The sequence below is a fragment of the Diceros bicornis genome, chromosome 22 (genome assembly GCF_020826845.1).
Source record: "Diceros bicornis minor isolate mBicDic1 chromosome 22, mDicBic1.mat.cur, whole genome shotgun sequence".
In the NCBI taxonomy this organism is placed as follows: domain Eukaryota; kingdom Metazoa; phylum Chordata; class Mammalia; order Perissodactyla; family Rhinocerotidae; genus Diceros; species Diceros bicornis.
This window is the reverse complement of record NC_080761.1, coordinates 39,404,402-39,428,582: the sequence shown is the minus strand read 5'-3', so window position 1 is coordinate 39,428,582 and position 24,181 is coordinate 39,404,402. Positions and strand designations below refer to the sequence as shown.

Here is a 24,181-nt window from a genome sequence, read left to right as displayed (position 1 = left end):
GAATGGATTTGTATGGGTAATGACTCTGAAATTAGCAACTAGCTTTTCTCATCTCTCGGAGATACAGGAAAACACAATGGAACTTGGCTCATTTCTGGAGAATTCTTGTGATGATCCTCAGTTGCTCAGAATGCACATTTGGTCATCATTATCCCTTGTGTAATCAGTTTCTACAAACTATAAGATGATGTTAGTTATGTTTACAGAATAAGGTACATGCTCCACACCTTAATCAAATCATTTAAAGATAAGCCTTCTTAGATAACATGCATTCATATATACATGGGTAGTCATTAGATAGCTAGTCTATACTTTGATTTATGCTGTAGTGAGAGAAGTAATCTTCTGTCTCCTACTAGAAACCTCCCAATGAACCATGTGCCTAGAACTCTAAGGTATTTACTATAAATAATATGGTAGAAGTGTTTACCAGACAAACCTTTCGACCAGATGATGCAGAGAATGCACAAACGCACAAGTGACTTGAAATCTGCTTTGAAAGGGCCTAAAAATTTGGTCAGGAATTTGGACCCAATCAGTACACAGAACTGCAGGTGCGGTGGCCTCACTGTTAAAAAGCTGGATCCATGTGAATAAGCCTAATCACATTTTCAGAACAGCTGTGGCTACTTGGGCCACAGTCTCCCGTCACGGCTCCCGAAAATTTTTAATTATTGTGAAAATTTATAATAAACTTAAGACCAGACTGTACATCAAAGAAAACTACGTAATTCCAAGGCTGCATCTTTCCAAAGGAATTTAATTCTGACCTCTGAATGCAATCTAGCAGTTTCTCTCTCCCTCTGCTTCAAAGAGAGAAAGGACGGAGGAATGATTCTCTCTTTTCAGTAGTAACCGGTAAGCAAACCTGTTGTTCCGCCAAGCAAGTCTTCGCCTTCGCCGATTCTGATTTCCAAGTGCTCAGGGAGTACGCTTGAAACCTGTGCCTTCCTCCCGTCAGATAAGCAGTAAGTTTGCTCTAACTATGATAAATCTGCCCAACGCGGAGATGTTTTTGGCACAAAGTGCACCTTAAGAAGATGATGGTGATTAAACCTCCCCCACCCCCATTCTTTCGGCCCAGTAGTGTGTTTTGCCTGCATTTAAGAAAAGTCCTTCAGCCGCAGGCGTGTGCGCGCTGAGCCTGACGCCTGCGTTTTTGCGTCTCCGGGGCAGGGCGATCGAGTCGGCTGAGTGTCACCCACAGATGTGACTGGTCTTCCCCCGCGGAGACGGCAGCCCCCTTCCTCTCTGCCGGCGTCTCCAGCCCGAGGCCCGCGGCCCAGACCCGGGGAAGGGGAAGGAAGCCCTCGCCGCAAGCCGGCGTCTGGGCCGGCACTAAGCACGCCGCCACCAAAAACTTTTTTCCTCCAGCTGCGCGCAACTTGTTGCCTTTTCGCCCGGCACGTTCTCGTCCCGAGTTTCTGTCCCCTGGGGTTTCCGCCGCTTCCCTCGCCTTCTCCCCGGGGGCGCGCGGGGCACCTGGGCGGACTGGGGCGAGGGGCGCCGGGCCCCGGGGAGCAGGCGAAGGGGAAGGGGAAAGGAGGAGGGGGCGGCGGCGGCTCGGGAGGAGGAACTGGTCACAGGGCACGGAGCCGGGCGAGTGCCCGAAAAGGAAAGCGACGCCGCGGTTTGCTGCAGTCGGAATAAAGTTCGCGCCCTTTCCTCGGCGTTTCGCAGCCTCGCCTCCTCGCTCTCTCCCTTTTTTGACAGCTGGGTGCTAGCCGGCCACCTCCACCTCCACGCCCGCACCCCCCGGGGGGCGCCAAAGTTGTTTTTCCATCCCCAGCAAGAGCAGGGGGGAAAAAAGTAACAGGGCGGGGGGAGGGAGAAATACACATCCTTCTTCCCGAAACCCCGAGAAATCGGAGGACAAACAACAAGACTAACCTACTTTGGTTTTGCAAAAGGGAAGCAACATTGTAGTCCCGACAGTTTTGCAGACAGAGGAGAAACTTGTGGGGCTTGCAAATCCGCCCTGGGTCACCTCGGTCGCCGATCCCCCCCCCCCCGCCCGCCCTTCCGCAACAGCCCCCTCCCGGGACAGTCCGTTCCTTTTTTTTGTCGCGAGGAGCCGGGGGAACTCCGCAGGCTCCGAGTAGGGAAGCGAGGGCGACCCTGGGCGCGGGTGTAAATCAGTCACCTGAGCGCCGAGGGGCCGCGGCGAGGGCGCGCGCGGGCGGGCGGGCGGGGAGAGGCGGAGGCGGCGAGAGCGGCGGCCCGGAGGAAATCGGGAGGGGGAGGGAAAGAAAGGCCGAGACAGAAAGAGCGAGAGGCGGCCGAGGGGCTGGTCCAGGCGCGGCCGCTAAGAGGAGACCAAGAGGCGGGGGCTGCACTTGACAACCAGCATGCAGAGATGGTAAGAAGTTTCCACCCTCCTTTCCTTTTTATTCTAGACTTCGGAGGCAATGAGCCCCGCGCCCGCGTGCCCCCGGGGCCGCCCGGGGGCCCTGTTTTCCTCCATCCAGCGGCGGGAGGTGGAGCGCGGCGGTGAGGAGGGCGGGCAGGAGAGGAGCCCCCCAGTCCAACTTGGCCCCTGCTGGCCTCCCGAAACCTTCCCTAAACTTGGCCCAAGTTTCCGAGGAGAGCTCCAGGTGGGAGGGAGGTGTGAGTGCGGGGGCCCCGTGAAGGTCGCCCCCTCTCGCGGCTGCCGAGGAAAGGTGAGCGGGAGGCTCCAGGGAGTGGGGACGGGCCGGGGTGGGAGGCAGGCGGGGATGAATGGAGCGCTGGAGGGAGCTCAGGGCGGAGTGGAAGGTGTTTTGGACCCACGATAACTTTTAAAACTTGCCCGCGAGTGAGGGAGCGGCGGCGGGGCGTGGGCGCCGGGGCGCGCTGGTGCGCCGCGCGGCGGGGACACGGCCGCCCGCGCCCGGCACCTTCGCTCTCCCTCTCCCCTCTCCCGCACGTTCGGGAAAGCTTCCTTTGTAAATGAAGAAAATGTAGGAAGTGCTCCTGGAGGTTTGCTAAAGAATGTGCAAGACGCAGGGCAGGAAAATAAACCCTAGAGAGAGCGATTTCGAGGTGCAATTCTAAAGGAGCCAGTTTGTTTTACTTACACATTGACTGCACGGTGGCATTGGGGGCTCTGGGAGGGGGCAAAATAAAAATAAAAAAAAAAACGAGATGAAATTCTCTGTCAAGTGAGGCTGAGATTTAAAAAAAAAGTTCCAAGCGCAAGTGGTGGAGGAGATGGGAAGGCTTTGCGAAGCGAGATTCCAGCACAGCCGCGCCACTGGAAGCGGCTTCTCTGCAGCGAGGCAGCGTGCAATTAGTTCGCTGGGGATGAGCGCTCTGTCCGCTTTCGGGGAAGTGATTTGTTAGAAATGGGGCTGGACCACTCCCTTCCTTTTAGTTTGCTTCCACCCAATGCTATTGCTACCCCCACTTGGGGATCTGATCTGCTGTGTTCCGCATGTAGATGGAATATGTAAGAAAAAAGGAGATAGCGGGTTGGCATTTTTTTTCCTCTTCCCTTCCCCCTAATGTGACATCTCTTGTTTCAGTGATCAAAGTCATGACTGGAGTGTAGGAGATGCGACTGTCAAATGCAGGCACAAAAAAAAAAAAAACAAAAAAACCGTGCGCCCAAGACTGTGGTTACAGTAACGCTGACAGAAATTAAAGTGGTTTTGAAAGCAGCGTGCGATTTATGGTGGTTCCCATTTACCCTAGAGTCAAGCTGTTGTAAAACTGATGTACAAAAGACATCATAAAATTATCCTGTGTACCCAGGATTAAAGTGGCAAAAAGTGGCCTGTTTTATTATTTTTTATGTACTTTGTGCAGAGTTGCAGTGGTTGGAACCTGTGTTTAAGTGGAGGCGTCAAAACAAAATATTAAATATATCTGTTTAGCGCTTGGGAGTTTTTCTTCTAGCGGCATTTTACACAAGAACACTGTAAGAGCCGGTTGTAGGTATTATTTTTCTTCCCGTTTCCCCCAGCCTATATACTATTTGTCTACACATCTATTCCCAAATACTGATCACTTTGAACAGTGGCTAAGTCCATTTGTCATCCACTGCTTTGTCTTCTGCAGTTTCAGATGTAACTGTGCACACACATACATGCTTTAAGTAGGGGAATTTATTTCTGGCACTATTACTTAGTGTATCTGACCTGAAGACGTACTCAAGAGGAGTGAGACTTTGTACAAGTTAATAGAACTTCCTTTACCTTTTGGAATCACCCCAAAAATCCCTTGTGAACCTTTACAGGGTATGTGTGTTTTACGTTATATTTGTAGCTGTTTGATTTAAACTGCTCAATGAAGTTCTTAGTTGTAGCTACTCTTTCTGTTCCGGGAGAGCAGAGTATTTAAAATCCAGATTGCCAATCACTTTAGCCAAGTACAGGAGTATCTTCACCTGAGGGAAGTAATACTGAGCCTGAATGTCAACTTTGTTTGAGTATCTTGTGAGAAAAGTCTGAAATTGTCTTTCCCCCTGCCTTGAGAATGTTAAGTTTGGTGGTGTTTGCATGCAAAACTTTAAAAAGAACCAACCTCACGTGATCTTTGAAAGTAAATATTAAGAAAATATTAATAGCGGTTGTACATTCCCAATACCTGATTTTTTTTTTCTCCCTGAAATGTGAGATATCTGCCAGCCAGGGATATGTGATTACAAAAAGAAGCAGACAAAAGCAGAGCTGACTATTGCTGTATTAAAATGTAAGTGTTACAGTTTGAATTTTCAAGTGAGAGTTTTTGAGTTCAGTGCTTTACATAACATTTTGTCCTAATCTTGCTTGCTGTCAGGGATGTTTCATGGTTGTGCAATTGCTGCAGTCAAGAATGCCAATTTGCATTCCAGGAGTGTCATTTGATTACTTTTATCTGCACAGCTCCAAGACCGGCCCAGACCTCTCGTTTCATCTTGCCATGTCACGAGTCAATGCTGTGTCGTCTTTTCAAAAATCTGCCTGATTTAGACAAGAAAGAAAAGTACTTTCATGTTGTAGCCGCAGTCCCCTGCTAACTTGTCAGCAGCAGGATATGATTCACTTGGGCCCAGAAGAATGGAACAGAGAGGCGGGTTAGGCGGTTCAATAAAGCCCACGGACAGGTAGTGTGTGACATCCCCAGAGAGCCGCAGTTAATGAAGAACAGGTCTGCTTAGTTCTCCACACGCTGACCTGGTGCTGTCCCCACAGTTTTCTCATTTGATCTTTCCCAGCAAATTGATCTTTTCTTGTATTTTTTTGCCTTCCAAGTTAGTCCTTGTGGGACTGAAATTAGCAGAGCAACTTAAGTTGGATAATACAGCTGTTCAGAGAAGAAGAAATTGGACACTGGCTCAAAAAGGGGCGGGGGTTGGGGAGTGGAGGGAACTATTCTTTTTGTTGTTGTTCCTGGGAATATTTCTTATATTAAGGGAGTCCAAAATAGGTTATGACTTGAAGTGAGTAGTTCCTTTTATATTTAATTTTAGAGTTAAGTTTTCACACCATTTTAAATATTCCTTAAGTATTTGAAAGATGGTCTTAGTGAGTATGAGGAGTTCTATTTAGCATTTTTCATATTTACTTGTTTGAAATGATTTGCCAGCTGACTGTGTAGCTTTATGGCTACTATAAGATAGACTAAATATCAATGGCATACTTCAGCTATATTATTTATAGTCTTCTAAATAACTACAATTCCAAAATATCCAATACTGAATAGCAGAAAAGATTAAACAATAAAAAAGTCGTTACTATTGTTGTGTATAAATATTATGGTACATGGAAATGTTTTCTACAAATTACCATCAGCATCTTTGTTTTATATAAACGCCACAGACTGTCAATAAATTTTTTTTTAATTTTTGAGATTCTGCATTGAAATATGGATTTTTAAAACTGAGACCAGATCGCAAGTTTGAATTTCTGTAGATATTCACGCTTGTTGTTATTGGTTTTTTGAGATTAAAATTAATTTTAGCAAGATGGATAAATCTAAGTTGGGAATGTACACATAATTTAGACAGGTTAAGGTTTCGCTGTAGAATTTTGTGTATAAAGCTTAGGTGGAAAGCAATTAATAGATTCTTAACTTGATGTGGATATAAGGAGTGGTGCTTTCTGAATTCCCCTGCAGATGATCTCATTTACCATCTACATCCTTACAAGAAACAGTTGAGAACAGCATTTCGCGTGGAGGGGAGGCAGCCTCCTCTGATCTTTCCTGTTGGATGGGAATTACATAGAATCATTGGTTCATTGGTTAGTAAACTCCTCTCTGAAGAGCTAGAGGGAGCCTCAAGATTTTATTAGATATACTTAAGGTTTAAAAAAAATCAGTCCAGCAATCAGAATGTTGCAGAAAAAGAGTAGATAATGAATACTGGCTTAGTGTTGAGGCATGGGGGTGGCTATTGTAGGTTTTTTTTTTTTTTTTTAACTGTGATAGAAGCAACAGAACTTTCTTACAGGAACAGTCAAGTAGTCAGCTAAGATTTCTAGGGTTCTACCTTGCAGATGATTTGACGATCAAGCAAAATGCAACAAATACATTTAAAAGCTGTTTTGGTTTGCTAAGAACGGTTTTTCCTTTTGTCAGCTGTAGGAGTTCTGTTAGGAGGCCAACCTTCCAAGTTCTATTAGAAGTAACTTCCTACCAATCGCTGAGGAGGGGCTACCTTCTTTCAGTTCACTAAGGACAACCTTGTTTCTTTAAATCATGGTTTTGAAGTAGTTCTACATGCAGCCGCTGTACTCTGGAGAGAAAACGCCTTTAAAATACATGCTTCGTGTTATAAACATAAATAGTAAGCCATTTATAAAACTGATAGATTAGGAATCAATAAATAGGTTAAATTTAAAGGAATAGAACTTGTGGTATTAAATTCAATATTTTTTGTTTAATTTCATATTTATCAGTCTTTCCACTAAAATATGTGATATGTTTACATTAAAGAGCCATTGATCGTAATTGCTCTTTAATATTTATATACTAGTTTTTAGTAGCATCACTTTGGACAAACTTATTTACCATTTAAGTAAATAGTGTAATCCAGTGAGATAAGCTACCCAGATTTGTCTTTTTCTAATCTCTTGCACAGTAACTCTCATTATGTCGCTAGCCAATAAAAGTCTTTATTTGTTGCTTATTAGAACCCTCAGTACACGCAAGAGTTCAGCTATAATTTAATTTGGCTGTTCAAAGAGGCTCCCTTGTTTTAAAACATGTTCTCACTACGCTTTTACCATTTATTGTGAACCTATATTCTAACTTATGCATATGCATAGGAACGATTTTACAGATATATCATTTTTTAAGGTTTTGCCAAGCAGAGTCATAACTTGTTTTCTTTTAAGAAAAATCTATACCTAAAAAATATCTGACCTAAAAAAAAAAAAATGTCAATTTTTTTTTCTTTCTGCTTTATTTTTCCGTTGACATTCTGGAGCATTTTTTTCTTGGTCATTTAAGTAGTCTTGCTATTATAATTTAAAATCAGTTCCCCAAGGAATACAGTCTTCCTTAAGGTGTAATGAGAAGGGCACTAAAAAAAAATAAATTCAGTAATTAAGAATTCTAATTGAGGACATTTCACTATTGCAAGTCACTTGAAATTACAAAAAGTTTGCCTTGTACTTTTCACATTGCTCGCATGGTAAGTTCAGTTTCCTTACAGTAAACTGCTGGGAAGTTTTGCAATGAGTGGAAGATGGCTTGAGAGTTTTGGTGGTATTTGTAACATCAGGTTAACTAAAGAATAGAAATTGACCATAAACCTCTAAGATGAGTATCAGGAATTCTTCTACAAGGAAGGCAGAAGGTGGAATTGCTAAATGAGTCATTGCATGTATATCTTACCACTGGGAATTGCATCCAGGCAGCCCTCTAGATACAGTATTTAATAGTTGTCAAAATGTACAGTATTGTCTTGGAACTTGTGGTTCATGAGTGCATAGTCCCTGCTTTTTTGTGTTTAGTACAAAGATGTAACAACCCACACAAAACATTTTTCTCTTATTATGACCTTACATTTGCCAAAGTGCCCCATGCTGAAATTCCTTTTCAGTATCTCTTTTTTTTTTTTCCAGTCCAAAGCCAGACGTGTACCCAGACACAAAAGCCTCTGTGTATAGCAAGCTGTTTTAAATATTGTGACTCGACGATGTGCTGTCCTTTCTCTGCTTGAGCCAAGGATCTCTGCTCAGTGTCTGTGGATTACCAAGCTCCTTCTTTATTGTACCTCTTGTCAACTATTCCTATTCATTTAACCTTTCATTAGTGTCTGTGCAGCTTCACTGTCTGGAAAGGCAAGGAAAAACCGAAAGGCCCCACTGTCACAGTTATTAGATTTCTCGGTTACATCCCAGCAACCATAAAGAAGTAAGCGTCGACACTATTGTCGTGCGTGCTGCTGTCCTGGGGTGCAGCTCTTCTCTGCATGTCAACGACATGTGCCACATGTTGATATGCATCCCAGGGATAAATGCACGACATGGGGGATAGGCCGACGCTGGCAGTAATGAGCTTTGTAGGAGTGATTGCAAAGACCAACAGTTTGTGAAGGAATTTTGCTTAACAGGCCAAGGAGATAGACAGAGCTGAGGGCTGCCAAGATCTGCCTGTGTGGAGCTTGTCAGTCACATTGTTTTCATCTAAACTTCATTTGAGGGGAAAATTGAATAAGTTTGACAGCAATGAAAAGTCTTATTTTCATTTTTTATTCTTTTGGAGGACAAAAGTGATATTTCTGGTGATTCTGGAGTGTATTGTAACTTTTTTTTTATACTCACTGAATCACGTATATGGATGTATATGGATCTATTAGCAATTTATCTTAATTCTTACATATCTAGAAAAGAATTGAGATATTTCATAGTTGTCCTATGTATGTCTTAAAATTGGTGTAAAAGTACTGTGGCCTGTTAATTTTCCTGTGCTACTGTATTCCCTTTTTGATTTCCCTCTGGCATAGCCTGGTATTATTGCTTGAAATTTAGAAATGCATTTGCCTTGTTGCCTCAAAGTAAAGGAAAAAAATGATCCTCGGATCATTTTCAGATCATAATAAAGACAAATATTTGCGGATTGGAAAATATTACTTCAACATCTTAGAAGATTCATCGAATTGCTTTTTAAAAATTCTCAAAACATTTGAATAGCAAATGGTAAATTATAATAGTTTCATCTCTCTTTACCCAAAAGTTCATTTATTGTTTTTTTTAACTAGGGAAATCTTTCTTACGAAGGGCAAATAAAATATTTTTGTCTTTCTAATTAAATAATTTTTGTCAGTTTACCAGACTCTTTTGGAGCTCTCCATTAACTTTGCAAATATATTAATGATTTATTACCAAATCCCTGTAAAGTGATTTATAATTTTTACTTGACCCTACCTGTTTTAGCCAAGCCTAGCTTTTTAATAGTAGTATTTGAAGCCTTCTCTGGTAAGCTTTTCATGGTGTCTTGTAAATGTATTAATAGGTTAAGTTATCTTTGTTTCAGGGAAGAGAGATGAGCTGTTTTTCATACTCCTTCCTTCCTGTGGGATGTTCCCCTGCAGGGAAACATATTCAGTCATTGACAGCTAAGTGCCCAGCCAGCTTAGGGCCACGTCCTAGTCTCTTGGTCATTGGGTGGAAATTCTGTATAGATAATAAGGTGAATCTCTCTAGATGATCTGAGGTGACCTGGTGGCCTTCCCACAGACAAGGCAAGGGTATGTTGACTTTCCCTCTTCTAATAGTCCTGTTCCCATTCCTTATGGTTTGTGTTGGGAGAAGTAGAAGAGGGAAGAGCACTTTTGAGGCTATCGTTATAGCCCCCCCACCCCCCAAGAAAATCCTAGAAAATAGGCCAGTGCCATGTGGTAATTAAAAGGAATACATGGCAGGAGCTACTCTTGATAGGAATCCTGCCCCTATTCTTCATGCAGTCAGTATCTCAGTGCAGTTCACTGGCCACGCCTTGGGAGGCAGTTGTACCACTGTCCACTCCAGAGTGAGAACAGCCCTGGGACTGGGTTTGGAGATAGGCCCCGTTCTATTCCACCTAGATTTGAGAACCTCCATTTCATCATTTGTAAAACAAGTGAGTTTGGTAATTTCTAAGTTTCTTTCCAATTGGAACACTTTATGTATTATGTGATAGGACTATATAATCATAGCAGTTTACTATTTTTAATAGCTATATTGAAATATAATTCACATACCATACAATTCATCTATTTAAAATGTACAGTTAATAATATTCCATTGTATGGATATAGCACCTTTTATTTATCTGTTCATCTGATGATGGACATTTGGGTTGTTTCTACTTTTTGGTTATTATGAATAACACTGTTATGAACATTCGTGTACAAGTGTTTTGTTTTCATTTTTGTTGGGTATATACCTAGAAGTGGAATTGCTGAGTCATATGGCAGCTATCTTTAACCTTTTGAGGAACTGCCAATTCATTTTCCAAGGCAGCTGCACCATTTTACGTTCCTACCAACAGTGTGAGACTTTTCTAGTCTCTCCACATCCTCTCCAAACTTGTTAGCATCTGTCTTTTAATTTTAACCATCCTGGTGGATGTGAAGTGGTTTTGATTTGCATTTCCCTGATGGCTAATCATTTCCCTAATGGCTAATTGCATCTTTTCATGTGCTTATTGGCCATTTGTATATCTTCCTCAGTATAACAGAGAAATGTCAGTTCAATCCTTTACCTGTTTTTCATTTAGCTTATTACTATTTTTTTATTATTGAGTTGTAAGAGCTCTTTATATATTCTGGACACAAGTCCTTTATTAGATATAAGAGTTTCAAATATTTTCTCCCATTCTGTGGGTGTGGTCTTTTTAGTTTTTGATGCTGTCTTTTGAAGCATGGAAGCTTTAAATTTTGGTAAAGTCCAACTTCTTAATTTTTTCTTTTGTTGTTTGTGCTTTTGATGTGCTAAGAGACCATTGTCTAACCCAAGGTCAGAAGATTTACCCCTGTGTTTTCTTCTAAGAGTCTTATAGTTTGAGCTCTTACATTTAAGTCTTTGATCCATTTGGGTTAACTTTTGTGTATAATATGAAGTAGGAGTCCAACTTCATTCTTTTGAGTGTGGATATTCAGTTGTTCCCAGCACCATTTGTTGAAAAGACAGTTCTTTTCCCATTGAATTATCCTAGTACCTTTGTGGAAAATCATTCGACCACAAACGTTAGGTTTCATTTCTGGACTCTCCATTTGGTTCCGTTGATCTGTCCCTGTGTAAGTACCACACTGTCTTGATTACTGTAGCTTTACATTAAGTTTGCAACTGAGAAGTGTGACTCTTCCAACTTTGTTCCTCTTTTAAAGATTATTTTAGCTATTCTTTTTTTTTTTTCTTTCTTTCCCTTTTTTTTTTTTTTTGGTGAGGAAGATTAGCCCTGAGCTAACATCTGTTGCCAATCCTCCTCCTTTTGGTGAGGAAGAGTGGCCCTGGGCTAACATCTCTGCCCATCTTCATCTACTTTATTTGTGGGACGCTGCCACAGCATGGCTTGATAAGCAGTACATAGGTCCGCACCTAGGATCCAAACCTGTGAACCCTGGGCTGCTGAAGTGGAGTCTGCGAACTTAACCACTGCCACTGGGTTGGCCCCTATTTTAGCTTTTCTTGGTTCCTTAGCAGTTTACTTAATTTTTTTTTTTTGTTATGGTAAAAAACACATAACATAAAATTTAACAACTTAATCATTTTTAAGTGTATGGTACAGAAGTGTTAACTGCATCTTGTGCAACAGATCTCTAGAAATTTTTCATCTTGCAAAACTGAAACTCTATACCTATTGAACAACAACTCCCCTTTTCCTTCTCAAGTCCCTGGCAACCACCATTCTACTTTCTAAGAGTTTGACTACTTTAAAGACTTCATGTAAGTCATGCAATATTTGTCCTTCTGTAACTGACTTATTTCACTTAGCATAATGTCCTCGAGGTTCATCCATGTTGTAGCACATGACAGGATTTCCTTCTTTTTTTAAGGCTGAATAATATTTCGTTGTATTTATATATCACATTTTCTTTACCCATTCATTTGTAGATGGACATTTAGATTGAGTCCACCTCTTGGCTATTGGAATAATGCTGCAGTGAGCATGGATGTGCAGATAACTCTGCAGGATTCTGCTTTCAATTCTTTTGAGTCTATATGCCCGGGAATAGGGTTGCTGGATCAGATAGTAATTCTGTTTTTAATTTTTTGAGGAACATCCATACAGTTTTCCTTAGCTGCTGCCCCATTTTACATTCCCATCAACAGTGCACAAATTTCTTTACATCCTTGACAACACTTGTTATTTTGTTTTTATTTTGTTGTTTTTAATAGTGGCCTTTCTAACAGATGTGATGTGTCATCTCATTGTGGTTTTGATTTGTATTTCCCTCATGATTAGTTATGTTGAGCAACCTTTTTGTGTACCTGTTGGCCATTTGTATATCTTCCTTGGAGAAATGTCTATTCAAGCCCTTTGCCCACTTTTTAATTGGGTTATTTGTTTTTTTGTTGAGTTGTAAAAGTTCTTCATATATTCTGGAAATTAACCCCTTATCAGAAATATGGTTTGTGAGTATTTTCTCCCATTCAGTAGGTTGCTTTTTCACTCTGATTCTTCCTTGGCTGTAGAGAAGCTTTTCAGTTTGATGGTGTTCTATTTGTCTATTCTTTCTTTTGTTGCCCTTAGCAGTTTACTTTTAAAATTCACATTTATGTGATCCTCAGAAGAGTAAAGGCTATATTAAGAAAGTACATCTATTGTTTGGGTAAAAAACTCTTGGTGGTATTCCAAGGGACAAGAAATATGTCATTTGGTAGCCAAAAGCTGATGGCTCTTAGTTCCCTGTGAAACACCCTGATTTTACTTTGATGTTTCGTAATTATCATTGAGTTTAAAAGCATTCTAGGTGTTCTGTATGATAAGAGACACACTTCATGCCCTGGAGGGTGGAATTAAGTACCTAGAAATAATTGTTTTTGGTTTTATAAATACCTCAAAAGGAAAGGGGAAAAAAAACCATTGTTGAGAAAATTTGTCTTCCTAGACATTCCGTTGTAACTAGAGAAAAACAACAGTGACTAGAACTAAAAATTATTGCCTGATCTCAAACCTAAACTAGCTGGTCCAGTTAAGTTTTAAATAAATACCATGTTCAAATCTGGCACGGCACATTTGGAAACATGAGCTTGTTTTGAAGTTTACCTGGCAAATTTTGTAATTAAAATACCTCATCCTTGAATTAGAGAAACTTGAGAGCAAATGAGAGGTAAACTAATTTGGAGGCAGCTATGTTGTGTCATTGCGGAATTAAAAATGTTCCCTTCTGATTATAATTTTCTCTTTATTCATGCTAATAAAGACCTATATTTATTTCTAAATAATTGCTTTTCCAGTATGCTGATGGACTGTTCTTGCTTGACTGCATTGTCTGTTTTTGGCCTTTTGCCAGCTATTTTGGACAAAAGTTTTATTATTCATTGAGTATCACCTATTAGATAACTAACTAATCAAATATATATGTGGAGAGTATGTATTTTTTTCCCTTGTCGGCATTTATATATATAAATAGTAACTAGCCAGTTTTAAATTGTCTCATGACATGCTTGAGGATTTACTTTTTTCCTGGTCAAAATTCTGTAGAGGATTGAAAATCATTTATAAAAATGAGTATGGTAGACAATTTTATATTTAACAGACACTTGATTTTTGGTGACATAGAAATTTCATTACACCAAATGACACATTTTGTTGAACAAAAAATTAATGCTACTTTTCTGTTCTTTTTAACATGTTTTGACATGTGCTTATGTGTATGTTTTATATATAAGGAATGACAATGTCATGTGTACCATTCTCGATATCTTTCACGGTTTGGGGGCATGAAGCACGTAATTAACTGGAACAACACAGCCGTACAAAGAGAGTCCACTTAGTTCTCTGTCCTGTGGTATTTAATCTCCCTGTAATACACATTTTACTCTCTAGTGGATTAGGGAAGTTTATTCTGTCAACACGTACGTACGCTAACAGGTATGCTTCTGGAAGTACGATATGATGGTTCAGATTTTCCTCTCATTCAACATGGCGATTGGAAACAAAACATTATATTGGTTTGAATTGGTTTTTCATAGACTAAAACGTTAATTTTGCTTCAGAGTACATTAACTCTAAACGATATTAAAATGTAGATAAGTATTTTTTAAACCCAGAAATTCCGCCAGGTTTGTTAAGCCATATTTTTCACCTGATCAGTCCTTTACGTGAAAATATTTTTTATAAAGGACACTTATGTCTGTTTGTTGGTCTTCACAGCTTCACTTATATCCATAAAGAGCAGCTAGTCACTGACATGACATTTCTGTGTATAGAGGGCAATGGTAATTAGATCTAATGAAATTTGTGTGTGTGTGTGTGTATGTGTGTGTGCGCATGTGTGTGTGTGTGTGTAGAAGCAGCCATGACAACTGATAGTTGGCAGTTTCCTTAAGGGAAAGAGAGAAGGCAGAATGGCATGGTTTACTGAAATTTTATTTTGGAGTGGGAGGGAATGGTTTGACACTAATGTTGTTTATTCATACTTCAGGAATACCTGGTACATTATTTTTTTGTAGTTTCAGATGTGTGTATGGATGGCAGAGATGAATATTGAGTGTATCACTGAATGTTTTATTAATACCGTCAAATCGTATTTCTGAAATACAGATATGCCAAAGTAATAAATCAGTTAACGGCCAGCAGGTAAATGTTGGTTACCATATGTAGAATAACTTGCTGCAGGTTTGCATGAAACGACATTAGACAACAGTGTACTGATTGGATAAAAATAAAAGATGCTTTCAAAAAATGCCAGGTTTTTATGTTCAAACTATACATTTGGCCTAGGCATGGGATTTGTAGTTGTCTTTATTTTCCACAGTATAACTCAACTTTTAATTATTTTAGAATGTAATAATTTAACACGCGTTTGAGTTTCTGTGATATACATGACACTATGTTAGGTGCTGTAGGTATTACAGATGGAGCAGAAGCTATAACCCTACCATTAAGGAGCACAAAATTCATTGGCAGGAGGATAATGAATATAGAATAACCATAGTCTTGGGGGACTGCCTCTGGTCTTCATATGTTTAGAAATGTGATTTTGTCAGTACGTATTTGAAAGAGATCAGCCCTTCATGGGCTCGTTCAGCTTGTCCACTGACTGAGGGGTGGAGATCTCACACACATTTGCACACATGCCATGTGAACATGTGTATATCTGCATACCATGTTAGGTGGAATACCTACATACTCATATTGACGTTCTCTCCTTTGCCGGCATATTTAAGTAGGAGTCGAATTATAATTCAAATGTTACTCATTGCTTTATAAGCTTAGAATTTGAGCAAAGACTATTAAGGGTGTAAGGGCTTCCTCCCACTGCAGAGAAAACCTTTCCAGTGGTCTGTATTGTTTACAATGCACACTTTGGACTCCTCTGTCCTGGGCTGTGCTTGGAAGAGCATTGACAAAATTTACCCCTCTTGCTTTTTTCTGCTTCCCATTCCCCTTCTGCTTGACAAATTCTTTTTTTCTCTAGATATGTTAATATTCTGAAGCAGATATTAGTCAACTGTCCTGGGAGCTACTTGTTAAGGTGACTTTGCTTCTCTTTGGTTTTTTATGGATCTAATGCAGATGGAAGTCTCATTTCATTCATTTTAAATTTCTTGAGGGATACCTCATGCCACTACCTTACGTGTGACATGTTTTGAGTATGGGTAGGTGAGAATGGTGGGAGACCATAGGATAACACAACAGTTTTCTGGGGGAAAAAAGATGTATGTTAGGTTTTTTTTTGTTTTTTTTTTTTAATAAAAAGTCTTTGAGACTGGTTAAATACCTGCTAGTGAAGATTTCTATTATTAAATACCTTGTAGAGAAGTATCTTGATCTGAGATTTGCCTTATATATAGGTGGAATACACTGCAGTCTAGACGTCAATAGGGGTGTGTGTGTGCGTGTGTGTGTGTGTGTTAATCTCTGCATCTATTTTCTGTGTGATAGACAAGTTCCTCAGTTACTTTGGGCTTCTCTTTACCATTATACAATTAGGGTCAAGATTAGATTTTAAAGATTCTTAATAATCTTTCACCTTGTGTGATTCTCAACATCTCTTTATATTGTGTTGTTTCGTGGGTGCCAAAAAGGACCAAAAAGTTAAAGCTGAATGTTTAACTTTGCAATGGGTGATTCCAGCAACTTCCCAGTTAGTTTCATCATTGTTGTTTTTCTTTTTTGGTGAGGAAGATTGGCCCTGAGCTAACATCTGTGCCCATCGTCCTCTATTTTTTTTTTTAAGGTTTTATTTATTTTTGTGTGTGAGGAAGATCAGCCCTGAGCTAACATCCATGCTAATCCTCCTCTTTTTGCTGAGGAAGACCGGCTCTGAGCTAACATCTATTGCCAATCCTCCTCCTTTTTTTTTTTCCCCCCAAAGCCCCAGTAGACAGTTGTATGTCATAGTTGCACATCCTTCTAGTTGCTGTACGTGGGACGCGGCCTTAGCATGGTCGGGGAAGCGGTGCGTCGGTGCACGCCTGGGATCCGAACCCGGGCTGCCAGTAGCGGAGCGCGTGCACTTAACCACTAAGCCATGGGGCTGGCCCACTCGTCGTCTATTTTGTATGTGAGACACCGCCACAAGATGGCTTGATGAGCGGTGCATCGATCTGCTCCTGGGATTCAAATCTGCGAACTCTGGGCCGCCAAAGCGGGGCGCACGAACTGAACCACTACGCCACCAGTTCGGCCCCAGTTTCATTGTTTTCTACTTTGGACTTTCATTCCTTTTAAAACACTTTTATATCAATTAGATTCTGACTGGAAAGAAAAATTTATTAAGAGAAGAGAAGGTAGAAAGACGAGGCACTGAACATCCACCAGAAGCCAGAAGGATAGACGGTGGTAGACCAGGGAGCCGCCTGTTGGTGTGATTTCCTTTGGTCTGGTCTAACTTTTATCCTTATATCCATATTTTCAGTCTTCAGTCTGTAAGTTTCAGAGCAGTTCTAGTACAGTTGTGTAATGTGAGAATGTTATTATTTAAAACCACAGGGTTTAATACATTCCAAATTTTAAATTCAAAAAAGTGTCAGAACTAAAAATAAAGTGGGGATGACGCTGGGGAGAGCGGAGAAGTTGCGCAGGAAATGTTGAACACTGATAAAAATGTAGTTAGAAAAACACATTGGAAAAGAAAGGGCCAGTTCAAATGAGTGGCAAGAGTCTTATTTTGTGTGCTTCCTCAACCCCCATGTTCACTGTACTTTTTTTTCCAGGATCTTCCAGGATCTTCTTATGCCCCTCATCTACTGGGCAAGTCCTGTTAGATCTGCCTCCTGATTACCACCCGTTTACTGCCTGGGCTGCCATCCCCCTGGTCCAGAGCACCATCACCCTTTAGCTGAAGGCTGTGGTGTCTTCTGACTGCCCTAGTGATTCCACCTCGCCTCTGTTCCTGCCCACTACACCCAGACTACGCTTCATAGAGAACTCACTTCCCTGTCTCAAAACCTTCCAGTGACTTCTTTCCACACCTGCAGTGAAATCCAAACTCCTTACTGTGACTGAAAAGGATGTGTAGGATGCCATCCCTGCCCAGCTCCAACACCATTTCCTACCCCTGCTCAGTCTGCTCCCATTAGGCTGACCTTGCTGTTCACTGAGGTAGGCTCTACCTACCTCGGGCCTTTCCTCTGCCTGGAATGCTCTTCTCCCAGATTTTTGCGTGGCTTCCTCCCTCATTTTATTCAGGTCTCGTCTCAAATGTCACCCCTTCAAAGAGAACTTCTTGACAACTGTCCTCCCCCTGCAGTGTCTCCACACTATATGTTTCTCCAATCTCTTACCCTGCTTTTTTTCTTCATGGCATTTATCACCACTTGAAAATGTATTTATTTATTTTTGTTTATATGCATTTTATTATTTTTCTCCCCCCTCCCTGCCAGGACACCAAGCTCTATAAGAACAGGGACCTTTGCCTGTCTTGTTAATTTCTGAATTTCCATTACTGTACCAGTGCCTGGAATGGGAAACATTGCAGATATTTATTGAATGAATGAATATGCATTCATTCATTCATCAACAGACTATCAATTTTTATCAGCTCTTTGTTATTCCATGGAGGGTTGTTTATGGCATCTGCTGTTACAGTTTTCTGAACTGCTTATTGGAGCAGTGATTTCTGGAGTACATGTAAACACCCCAAGGAGTGTGCAAAAATTATCCTATAAGATGTGAGGAAAATAGATTAGAAATTTGATTTGTCTCATTCTGTTTTTTGTGTGTTTTAAAGTGTGCATGATACCTTATAGTACATATATAAGGGATGAATTGTGCAATTAAAAAAATTGAGACTATGGATTGAGCATGATCTAGACAAGGATGGTTAACATGTTTAAAGCAAAATATATCTCCATAGTCAGGCAATTTCACAGATTTTGTGCTTTTGAGTAATAAGGTGTTGATATCACTGGTGAGTGTAAAATCTTCCTGATTATTCACGAAAATGCACAGATCTAGTGTTGGGTTGGGAGTGAGATATTATATATGAAATTCAGCATTCATGTGTGTATGAGTATTTATTCCTTAATATTCAACCTCTGGTGGAATTTTCAAGTCTCTTTAGTTAAACTTTGCCTTTGATGGGGCCCTTTGTACCTACACTAACCTATATGTGGAGATATGTGAGCTATTTCAGTGATAATTGAAAATTGCTACCTGATTGGTCTGTTTTTTGGGTGATCTGTGCTTTTGGTTAAGCTTTGAATAATTTTTCTGCTCATTTTGAACAGTTTAGGCTTTTTAATGAAGCTTAGCTGGATACTTTTGGTTTCTGTGACTTCAGTTTTTTTAAATAGCTTTGTTAATATATAATTCACATACCATACAATTCACTGCTATGACTAAGTTTTACAGTTTCATTTTGTAATTACAATATAAGCAATTTTGAAGACACTTATAGGGAAATAAAGCAATAATATACTTAGAATTTGGAAGGAAGTCTAGTGAGGTACTCATTTTAATACCTTTTTAAGTTAAATGAAGTGTTATAAACATTTGAAGAACTTAATAAAATGTTTGACAGGATTCATAAGCTTGAATGAAGCATCGAAGTAATTAATATACTAATAAATATGCTAAACTTGAAACTTGAAAACCACAAATAAGCAGATACAAGTAAGCATTATTCTTTAGAAAATAGTCATTCTAGAAGGTCATACACTGATGGTGCCGTAGCTTAAAATGTTTTTAGACCTCTTCATCGGACATTGGCTTCAGACAGCCTGTATCTTATTCTTCTAAGTATCTTCAGTGCTAGCAAATTTTCTATGACATAAGTTTTGATTTTTTGAATCATCCAGAAGTTAAGCCTGATGAACATGGAGGGTGATGAAGCCAGATAATTCCATTTTTGATAAGAAAAAAAATTGACTTTTCTCATATAGCTTATAAATTGACTCTGGAAATAGTTACAAATGAAGAATTCCAGAAATGTTTTGAACAATGGCAGTGTCATGGGAATAAGTATAGTGTCCCATGGTGACAACTGAGACATTGATTATTTTTCCCCACCAGTAATAGAACTTCCTTAAATCCATAGAAACTCATTTGGCTATATAAGAATCAGTATGAGATCTTATGCATATGTAGATTCATGCATACACACATGCATGCTTATAAACATCTTTCCACCCACCAAATTGTGTCCTTATTTTGTAGTCTTATGTAATTTGGCTCCATATGGCAAGTACCTTATAAATTCTACTTCAGGGTAAATCTTGTGGAATCTAAGTAAAATTATTATAGGTGGTGGCCTGAGAAGGCCTCTGAAGGCAAAGGGTATCAAGAAAAATTTTAACCAAGATGTGAGACTGCGTGAGTGCTCCCTGATATTAAACGGTTTTATATAGAGCTCTTTGGCTAGAAATTAGAGGCATTGTCACATAGCTTACATTATATGCTTTCTCCTAGTTCAGCAAATCTGTATTTGTCGGGTATAAATAAATACTAGGGACATTAGAAATGAGACAGCTAGTGAAGTACAAATTTGTGCACATAAACTGCTTCTGGGGCAGTCTTATCCATATTGATATGACAGAAGTCAAAGGAAAAAGTAGTTGCTAAAGGGGAATATGATTTTGTTTTGTTTTTGTGCTTTAAGATTTGTTTTTGAATTCTTTTAATTTGTGGTTCAAGATGACACTTACCCGTTGCTATATGACGACTTCCTGGTTGTCAGTTAAGAAAAGCATTAGTTAGTGCCTTCTTGGAAAAAAATCTGTGTTGTCCAACTTCCTTCCAATTCATCTTCCAACCTCTTCTCCATAGCATAAAGTGCTAATGTTGCATGGAATCTGTAAATCTTGGCATAATTTTATTAAAAATATTAAAAGCAGTTTTGAAAATTGTCTATTTTATGAAGCCACACCCTATCTTGAAAGTTTATAGATATTTTTTGAGGAATGAGAGTTCAAGAAATAAAAGAAATGAAATAAATTTAACTCCAGAAAAAATAATTTTAGATCTTTTTCTTCATTCCTCCGGAGTTCTCTGAAACTGTGGAACTTTCTGATTTGAGAGAAAGTTCAGACCAACTTCTGTTGGAAGTAAACATTTGGGTCAGCTTTTCTTGTGTTAGCTGTAGTCTGCTGAGTGTTTTCTTTTAGCCAAATCCAAAAGTCTTGTACATAACTAGTATGCTAAGCTTCTTAACATAGTTCTGTGCAGGTAGAGAGGCCCGTTAGCAGGCTCTATTCTAAGGTGGAAGGCTCTGCTGGACCAAAACCTGAGTGCATCATTAACACTGTTTGAAGGGACCACGTGTGCTGTCTTCGTGGACCATTTGGCCCATGAGATGGGATTTATCCTAATTCATTGTCATGTACTGTAACCCCTGTGGGAGTATGAGATCTAGCTGCTTTACCTTGCACGGGTTCTGAATGCTTTATCTTGTTCCATGATGGATTATTATACTTGAGAATGCACTTAATTACAAGCTTTATGGTTTCCAATACCCATTCACAATACCTTCTCTTCACTACACCTGACTTTATCGGTGGCATTTTACATGTAGGTTGAGGGCAGTATATGACTTGGAAGATGGAAGCTGTCAGACTTGAAGTCGACCTCCATTTTTCCGTGTCTTCTCTTCACCTTGATATTTTGGACCTTTCCATTTAAAACCTGTTTTTTGTCGTTAATTTTCTCAGGAACAGAAATTTATATTTGATTGGTTACTAAGGAAAAAGGCACCATTTATTTCTCAGAATATCGTAATGGGAGATTGAGTTTTGTTGTGTTTTTATAAACTGCCTCCTAAGTTTGATTTTAATACACTCTTTGACTGAATCCATGCCTAAACTGAGACCCTTCTTTAGAAGAGAGATGCTTTGGAATATTTCTTCTTACAATCCTTTGAGACTAAACACAGTAGCTTCTTATGGAATTTCAGTTTTTTATGTCTATATGTAATCTGTTCAGTTTCCTGAATTTGCCCCTCATCTGAGCTTAATCATACTTATTGTAATCAACTATTTATACATCTACTACATATGTTGCTCTGTAGATTCTCAGGTGTATTATTATGATCTTTTCATTTTTCTGTCTTTATCAAGGAATAAATAATTCTAAGTGAATCCTAATTTAGTAATGGATTTATTTAATAGTTTCGTGTTTTTAGTTAAATTATGCTTTTAGTTAAATTATGGATTATGGTTTTGGGGTTTCTTGGCTGTATATCTCGGGCAAACTTTTAATTGTCAAAGTTAAATTATTCTGCCTTGTATATTCTATTTTTAGAAGTCAGTGTTTTATCCCTGATTGAGAAACCAGTGACTAGAACTATCAGACTTTTCTAAATGTGTTTGGTCAACATGCAGCCTTCTTTGGAAGGTAATTCTTTTTTACCCAATGAATTTTATAAAGTCAACTTCCTTAATTTTTAATGTAGGCTCAGTGAAAGCCGCAGGGTGGATTTTTTTTTTTTTCCCTGAGAAATCTTTAAAGAGATGTTTAAACAAATCAAAATATGCTTATGACTTAAAAGAAATAATTTGATGTGGCAAGTTTTAAATTAAAAAAAAAACGACACACACATACTGCATAACCTTTCTTTGAGTCTTGGGTTTAAGTCCTCTGTCATATAATGCCAAAAACTTTGTTCTGAGCTGCGTGTGTGTTGAAACATGTACGCCTGTCCTAGTGTCATAACTAATTATATCTCTCGTATGCTTACTTCTAGTAATTGGAAAGTAGACCTACCGCAGCATACGATTTAACATTTAGTTTTATCTTGAGGACCCTCTATAGAAATCAAGTTTTCTACCATGCAGCAACTTGACGTTGTAAACAGATATTACTATTTTAAATATATCATTCACTTTGTGTTTTGCAGAAATAGTGTACTTTAAGGGAAGAAAAATTTCAGGGGTTCTTAAAAGCGCATCTGTCTTTACCAGTAATTATACAATAATACTCACTGTGCAGTTTTGACTGAGATGTTTCATCTATGCATTGGAAACTGATGGTCTAGTGTTGTGAGAGCACAATTTCATAGGCTTTCTTTTTACCCAAAGTTTGTCAAAAGATTGTAGCTTAAGGCAAACCTCCTGGTGCTTTGGTCACTTAATGGTCGTGGGTTGGTCTAAAATAACTTGAGGCTTTATTCTGTGAAAATGCATTGAGTAGAATTTTCACAGACTCACTTAGAAATCCCGTCTCTGCCATGCTTGTGACTGAGGCAGCAAACAGTCTCTTATATGCACCAGCATGTATGAAAATATGTGGTCCCTGTCCATGCCTGCTGAAAGAGGACTTTACTCGTCTTCAGTCTCTGAGCTGCAGCCTTGTCGCAATTAAAGTCTTAGGACTGGGAGCAGTTAATGCTGGTGATAGATTGTGGTATTTAGTGTTGCGCTGTGTTCCATGGTGATCTAGTTCTGTAGACTTACAGGATTCTAGTCAGAACTTGGGAAAGAATATACCAAAGAACTTGTGGTAATTAAATATCTTTTAAAGTGAGAAATACAATGACTTTTTTTTTTTACTAAGGAGCAGGCCTTTTGGGCTTTGCTTAAAGAAATAGTGAAAAGGTTTTGCAATTCCGTTATTGATAATCGTTTAAAATTTAGCACTGAAAATGCTAGATTTTCTTTTCTCTTACTAAATTAAAGTATTCCTGGCTTTGAAGATTCTTTCCTTTCATTCTTTCATTATAGTTCAAAATAAAACTCTTCGGTACTGCGTTTCAAACTTAGCTCTGTCTTCTTTATTTTATAGTAAATTAGTTTTTATAAATTCTGCGTTGTTTCTGTCATATGGCAACTTAAGTATGCAGAGGCATTGAACTTGAATGTTCTGTGTTCTGAAATTTGGGGTTTGGACTCTTGGTATAATTTCTCTGTTTTGAAAATTGAACTCCCAGTGGTTTCTTTCTAATCAGTATATCATGACCTGTTACATTAAAAAGTTAGATGGCTTAGGCCATCTAACTTTTGAAGACTGTGACTGTAAAAAGCCTGTAGACTGTAAAAAGACTGTATTAAATAATGAAAGTGTCTTTTCATTTTTTAAATGTTCATTTCTCTTAGAGTTTTTGTGGTGTCAATCAAATTAATGCCAGTGTGCTTGGTTTTAAGAATAACTGATGATGACAATCTGAATTTGCAGCTGATAGGCCACCTAAGAGAAAGGGTTATTTCAAAATGTGGGGCATCCTGGCGGTGTGAGAGAGGGCTGGCCTCCAGCCTGACTGATGGGAACGCTTTCCCACTCGTCAGCTGACTGTGAAATACTCAGGGGCAGAAGACATCAAGGCTTGTCTGGGCTATGAACCTGGAGGTGCTGCCCACTTCCACAGGGTTTGGAAATCTTAGGAGTCGTTTTTGTTTGTCACAAATGACTGGATTGGGGTGCCTCTTGCTATTTAGTGAGCCAAGGACGCCTCAGTGTGCAGAAGAATTTATACACGATGATGAGTTGTTCTGCCCAAAATGTCATTAATGCCTCTGCTGCGAATCATTGGAAACTTACTGATTATAAAAAATGAAAAATATTGGTAAAAATCACTTTTTTCCCCCCCTAGAATTCGCAACTTAACACCATTATTTTAAAGGAATGTTTTTGTTTTTCTTGAAGTATATCCTTGATTGCAACTTAACAAGTGGAACCCCAAACTCCA

General features: G+C 39.4%; 1 protein-coding gene across 13 annotated transcripts in view; it reads left to right on the top strand.

Annotated features, from left to right (window-relative positions):
* The first annotated feature begins 2,173 nt into the window (after positions 1–2,173).
* The window catches only part of BNC2 (basonuclin zinc finger protein 2), a 411,375-nt gene continuing 389,367 nt past the window's right edge, over positions 2,174–24,181 (top strand). For 10 of the 13 annotated variants that reach the window (XM_058565842.1, XM_058565840.1, XM_058565839.1 and 7 more), the window contains exon 1: positions 2,389–2,660. In XM_058565842.1, coding sequence (XP_058421825.1) covers positions 2,409–2,660 — 252 coding nt within the window. In that variant the 5' untranslated portion in view covers positions 2,389–2,408. Of the gene's footprint in view, positions 2,360–2,388; positions 2,661–24,181 lie in introns of those variants that run through there. The other 3 variants (XM_058565847.1, XM_058565843.1, XM_058565844.1) reach the window with 3 other exon arrangements.